General features: G+C 42.1%; 1 protein-coding gene across 1 annotated transcript in view; it reads right to left on the reverse strand.

Annotated features, from left to right (window-relative positions):
• Positions 1-6,310: 6,310 nt before the first annotated feature.
• Positions 6,311-7,012, reverse strand: part of LOC121812852 (dedicator of cytokinesis protein 9-like) — a 4,330-nt gene continuing 3,628 nt past the window's right edge. Inside the window, exon 5 of the mRNA XM_042215985.1 lies at positions 6,311-6,316. Coding sequence (XP_042071919.1) covers positions 6,311-6,316 — 6 coding nt within the window. The remainder of the gene's footprint in view (positions 6,317-7,012) is intronic.

Raw genomic sequence — 7,012 nt, forward strand, 5'->3', positions numbered from 1 at the left:
TGGATGTGGCAGACCTCAAGACGGATATTCTTACCTCCTTGCGACAAGATATCGCCGCCGTCTCCACATATAGCTTTGCAAAAACTGCATAAAAAGCACTTGCAGCAACAAAAACAATATTCCAGAAACACGCTTTGCCGATCCGATCAGCTGTTCATAACACTTCCTACGTTGGAATAGACATCAGCGCGAACTTTTGCATGTCCGCCATTACCTGCCCGAAACCGGAAGTGACGTCATTTTCGCGGAAATGTAGTTTTTTACCATCAGGGCCTCAGGGCCTATACTGGTGTTTTTAAAAGTTATGTTTGACTTTATGACTTTCTGTGTCGTTTCTGGGATGCTTAAGACTCATATTGCACTGCTGGAAATAGTTTATTTTGATGCATATGCTGCTTTTTTGCAAATTTGCAGTATAATATTTATTTTCGTTTTTCCTGCAGTGTATAAAAATTGGTGTATTTCAAAAATAAAACTATGAAGACACTCAAAATAAATTTCCTGTGGTAGGAAACTATTTTGTGCAACTTTTTTGTATTTACAGTTTTGAGGGATAAGCCTCTTAAATTTCTCTAACTAAATCTTAAAGTTTTTTGTAGTTTATTGCACTTTTTTGCAATTTATGTAATTACTATGCACTTAATGCAGACATATTATTAAAATCTGGGCTATAATTGTTGTATTGATGTATAGCAACTTGAAATGCTCCCAAAAATGGCACCACACCATGTAAAAATATAATATAAGCTCTGGCGGACTTGGTTCTATGGTAGGTCTTAAAGGGTTAAACAGTGATATCTCACTTGGGCCAACATGTTAGGTGAGAAAACTGCAGAAAGCGCTATGCCTGATCTGTTCTCTGCGGGGAGTAATATGACCTTTGGTTTGGGGAGGAGGTCATCAGATTGCTCCAAAGTGTTTTGGGAGGGGTAGGCCAGTAGTCCCTGGGTATTGGTGCCCACACTGTAGACCAGTCAGTGATGCACTCACCATTAATGCCATGCAGCTCCAAAGCTTCCCAGTACCCTGGTATTGGTGCCCACACTGGAGACCAGTCAGTGATGCACTCACCATAAATGCCAGCAGCTAACTCCACACCAGCTGCTTGCGAACGCCAAACACACACCCAGGCTGTCACTAGTGACATGTTGAGCAGCTTGATTACTGACTTAGCAAAGCAAATTGGGGAAAATATCACGTCCTCTCTTAACTCTATGCACCAGCCAGCCCCCACCCAGCCACAGTCTCCCCAGAATGTGCCCTCGAGCTGCAATGACCAGTCCCAGCTGAAGGTTGTTGTTCAGTCAGACACCAAAGCTCCACCATACTTCAAGGGTGACAACACAGATCTATTTCCCATCAGTGAATGGGAGGACATGATGAGATGTTATCTGCACAGAATCAGCTGTGACACAGATGAAGAAATGTTTGCCATATTAATGTCTAGACTGACTGGCAAAGCCAGAGATGTGGTCAAGGTGTCACTTCGTTGCCGCCCTGAGTTGAATCGGAATGATCCTATTACTGCTGTGTTTGACATACTGAGGTCTAACTTCAGCGACTTGACATATTCCAGCCTGCCCATGAAAGATTTCTACAGTACTGTGCCACGTCCAGGTGAGAACGCCATGGATTACTGGATCCGGTTGAACAAGTCTATTGACGCTGCTGATGAGTGTCTCCGCAGGCGCGGCAAGCTGGTAGAGGACCCCAGTAGTGAGGTTGTTTCGATGTTCATTAATCACTGTCCTGACCACAGTCTTGCGTTGTCTTTTCAACTGAAGGCTCCTGAGGAGTGGACTGCAGCTGAGGTTCAGAGCCGTCTGGACAACTATGTGAGGACAACTGAAGGCTCCTGAGGAGTGGACTGCAGCTGAGGTTCAGAGCCGTCTGGACAACTATGTGAGGAAAATGAGACAGTCTAGTGTTTTGTCTCATAATACAGCATGTCTGTCCATCCCACATCAGAGCCCTGTTGCTGTTAACAGCCAGCCCCACTCCAGCGGTGCTCAAGCAGTCCCAGTAACACATGAGCCAGCCTCGTATCCTATGCCCTCTGTTCCCTCTGCAGCCACATGTCAGCCTCTCTCTTCTGATGGCATGGTAAGTGTGCAGCAGCCCTCTACTTGTCCTCCTTTGACTCCTCATGTCATGCCCCCATCTTTGCCAGTTTCCGGCCCTCCTCCAGCTGAGCCAGGTGTTCAACAGATGGTAGCACTGTTTGACAAGGTTCTGTCCATGTGCACTGCATCACTAGACACTGGTCCTCAGGTGCCCACAACCCACAGGTCATTCCCATGGGCACCGCAGTGCTCACCGTGCTTCGTGCAGAGTGTGTGGCTCACATGAACACACAACCCATGTGCATTGTAGGCTGTTCAAGCTATGCCACAGCTGCTTTGACCCTGGACACATGAGGCGTGAAAACCATGGTGGTTTTCTATTGATACAGTCTTAGTTCAAGCAGTAGGATCAAAGCCATTCCTTTGATCCTGACCACCTCTCCAACCACTTCTATTTGCCCAGGGAGGTAAGTTCGATCTTGTTGGTCGCTACTTATATACCTCCATCTAGCAACAACAGCGATAGAAATGCGGCGCTGAACGAACTGTATCAGGCCATCAGTGAGCAACAAACAGCACACCCAGACGGTTTCATCATCCTCGCAGGAGACTTTAATCATGCTGATCTTAAAACTGTTCTCCCAAAGTTTCATCAGCATGTACATTTTCCAACAAGGGGAGACAACATATTGGACTTGGTCTACACACAGGAAAATGGAGCATACAAAGCCATCCCCCTCCCCCATATCGGCACCTCTGATCACCTCACTGTTATGCTAATGCCAGCATACAGACAGAGAGTGAAGGTCATCAAACCTGTTATGAAAGAGGTAAGAGTGTGGCCACAGGAGGCCACCTCTGCTCTTCAAGACTGCTTTGGGTCAACTGATTGGGACATATTCAAGGAAGCAGCCACCTACAATAACATCATAGACATCGAGGAGTACACAGACACGGTGAGCTCATACATCACCAAATGCATTGATGATGTAACACAAGTGAAAAGTATCACAACTCGAGCCAACCGGAAGCCATGGCTAACAGGAGATGTCCACAGGCTGCTGAAGGCCAGAGACAAGGCCTTCAGAGCTGGGGATGAAATAGGCCTGAGAACAGCGAGAGCCAACCTGTCCCGTGGCATCAGGAAAGCGAAAGATACAGAAGTCTCCGCTCCCGCACTACCAGGCTCACCAACAGCTTCATCCACCAGGCTGTGAGACTGCTGAACTCTCTTCCCTCCCGGCTCCCAGCCAGCAGAATCACCAGATTGGCAGAAGTATAGGAAGACAGATTGGACTCTTTCCTCATCGTACCTTCTCATGTGTATAAGTCTCGCTGCGTTTTTAGTTTCAAGTGTTAGCACCTCATTTCTAGTTTCCTGGTGTTTGAGTTTTCATTTCTCAGTGTTTTTGTTTCTAGTTTCCATTTTTCTAGGTTTGTTTTTGTGAGCTTATGTTTTGTAAAAATTTTCACAGCAATAAAGCTGCTGCCTTAAGTTAATCTTTTGTGTTCGAGTTCTGCATTTGGATCCACCTCCTGCCTGCCTGCCACAGCCCCAGGAATACTAGCAACCACTCTTGTGGAAGCTAAATTCAAATTCAAATTCAAATTCAAATTTTATTTTTCACGTACACAGTCATACACAGTACGATATGTAGTGAAATGCTTGGACAACTGCTCGTGACCTAAAGAAAACAAAAAAGGAAAGGGCTATGAATAAGATAGGAAATAAATATGAAAAATTAAAAAGGGTAAATTTAACTAGGAAGGAATAAAATATAAATTAAGGTTAAAAATGAAATAACTGTACAACACAAATGTGGAGGTTTTTAAACTCTTTAACGGTAGGAAGGAATACATTAAAATATATAATTAATGCCGTGTTTTAAAAGTATGAAACCTAAACCTCTGTTGATTACAACACAATAGATAGTTATAGAAATCTCTCCTTTTTGTTGTATATCGCTCAGCGATCTGATGCAAGCTGATGATGGTAAATATGCTAAGCAAAAACATTTAAACTCTATGGCTGGGAAAAAATAACGGACGCGTTAACGAAGGTCTTTGATCGAATATAATCGTAAACAAGTGATGTGAGAAAATAAAAGTAGACCAAACCTGTACAACAACAATACACCAATTAATTTAGATACATATCATTGATTGCTCTAAACGAAATGTATGGAAGAGAGATATAAATAAATAATATACTATCAGAGCCTAATCCAAAGCACCATCACAAAGATTAACCAATGCCAGCACGACTTAATATGAAGGCTGGAATGGGTTTCATGTGCCGAGGTTGATTCTGCTGTATATATAGTTAAACATAACAATAAACAATCATTTAGGCGTGGAATCTGGCCTGCGGCTCTATTGCACATTACTAATCGTTCTGAACGTTAGGATATAAATCCTCTAGCTTCTATAGTTTTCCCGCATAACCCCAATAAAAAACATCAAAAATAAAAACTCATTGAACTGTCTAACCCTTCAGAAAGTTATAACTCTCCGTCGCCCTAATCAAGCTGATTCCGAGACACCCCCATCAGAAAGATCGTGTGATTTAGTGCATCATGACATTGAAAGAACACACTACTTCTCTAGCCTCTAATCAATGAGTTATACTCGCGCTTGATATACCTGTCCCATTAGTTTTTAGAAATATTGTGAGTGTGAAGAATTAATCCCAACAGGCGATAAGAATGCATAAGGGCTTGAAAATAGAGAGCTGATCTTAACCCCACTCCCCCTGCCCTCGGTACCTTGCTACATGCTAAAAGTATTAATATCTATGTACATCTGCAAGTATCCCTAAGTCTATCTTCTTAATTGACCACCGAGTGTACCTCAGGATCGGTCCGAACTCCACGGCTAACAACATCCAAACTTTGCTTTAACCAGATTCAGTTTATGTCCAAAAAAAGCCACAAACACAATGCATGTAAAACTGAGTCCGAGAAAGGTGTCTCTCTAATCCTTTTAAAAACTATACATCGAAAACGCAACATTTCTGATTAGTGCGCGCATGATACCCTGCCAGATTCCGTGTCTCTTACAACAACGTTGAAAAGGAGTTTGTGGATGCTGCCAAAGCCATGGATTATGTCAAGGAAAATATACTCTCTCCAGCAGATGGGAGGGATCTATAACTGTCTTATCTTCTGTCCCAAGGTGGAAGGTAACTCAGAGTTCTCTATGTCAGTAAGCTACATCACTGTGCCTGGTCGTAACTACGTTGTGCAGAGCCTGAGTTCCAATAGTGTTTTAGCAGACAGCACTGAGATTTATTAGTGGTTCTGAGACTGCTCGCCCAGCAATTTTCCCCGAACTTCAGTTCATCATTACATATGAAGACATCTAAACTTGAGTTAGCTGCACTCGGGGTCCCTTTGACTTTCTGTCCTGCTGTTGTTACCCCTGTTCAGGTCCCTTGTTCTCCCGGGGATCTTTTGTGGGTAAAAAACTTGTACAATGTAGTTTATATATTAGTTTCTAGTTTGTTGGTTTGATGGTTCTTTTTGTATTGTCCTATGCTAAGCAAAACTTTGGGTCATCATGGAGTGCAAAATTATTTGTGCCTCTCAGATATCTTTCAAACGTAACCCTAAACAGTCAAGATAGATTTACTTAAAGTCATAAGCTATAATGTCAATGGCCTCCACAGCCCTATCAAAAGGAAAAAAATTCTAGGCCAGTTAAAAAGTTTCAATTGTCATATAGCTTTTTTGCAGGAGACGCATTTATCTGACATTGAGCATGACAAGCTAAAAAGGTCGTGGGCACAACAAGTGTTTTATTCATCTCACAAGTCTGGCAGGAAAAGAGGTGTGGCTATCCTAGTACATAGACAGATAAACTTCACCCCACTCACTACATACTGTATAGAGACCCACATGGTAGGTACATTGTGGTCAACGGCTCTATTGATGGAGTACTGGTTTCCCTCATCAATATCTATGCCCCTAATGAGGATGAGCCAAATTTCATACATACAATTTCTAATCTAGTACTTCAAAAGTGTTCTGGTGTGTTATTGCTAGGAGGGGATTTTAATTGTGTCTTGTCTCCTTATTTGGATAAACAACCAAGTTCTAAAAGCCATGCATCGCAAATGAGCAAAGCTCTAAAACATTTAACAACTGAACTGGGACTAATTGATGTCTGGAGAAATAGGTTTCCTAGAGTCAGAGATTATACTTTTTACTCGCATAGACATGCATCCTACTCCAGGATAGATTTCTTTTTTACTTCTAAAACAGAAGAGCATAGAATTGACAATATTGAAATCTTACCAATTACACTATCTGACCATGCACCGTTATCACTTTCATGGGACCTAGGATTGACACCAAGACTAAAACTTTGGCGATTAAATGCCTCACTCCTAAATGATAGCCAGTTTTGTGAGTTCATACATACTGAACTAAATACTTACTTGGAGTTAAACACAACTCCGGAGATATCGCCTTTAACTCTCTGGGATTGCGCCAAGGCATACATTAGAGGTCGCATAATATCATTTGCAAGTGCCAGGAAAAAAAGAAAAGAGGCTAGGCGGCGTGAATTGGAGGCCAAAATAAAATACCTAGAGCAACAACACAAAAAAGCACAGACAGCCAATTTGCTTTCCAATCTTAAAATGTTACGTAGTGAGCTTGATAGTTTATTAAACGAGAAAATTGAGGGCAATTTAAGATTCATTAAACAAAGTACTATGAACAGGGTAGCAGGGCTAGTAGATTGCTGGCAATAAGACTCAGGAAACAGCAAACTTGTAACATGGTCCAAAAGTTGAAGTCAGATCAAACCCTGATTACTAAACCAAATCAAATTGCAAGTTGCTTTGCCAATTTTTTCGAGTCATTATATAAAAATTCAGATACATGTAAAGATGACAATACACTATCTGATTTCTTAGAAAAGATCAATTTAAAAACACTGCCAGA

The sequence above is a fragment of the Haplochromis burtoni genome, unplaced genomic scaffold (assembly GCF_018398535.1).
Source record: "Haplochromis burtoni strain Fernald_Lab_line unplaced genomic scaffold, NCSU_Asbu1 Contig_888, whole genome shotgun sequence".
In the NCBI taxonomy this organism is placed as follows: Eukaryota; Metazoa; Chordata; class Actinopteri; order Cichliformes; family Cichlidae; genus Haplochromis; species Haplochromis burtoni.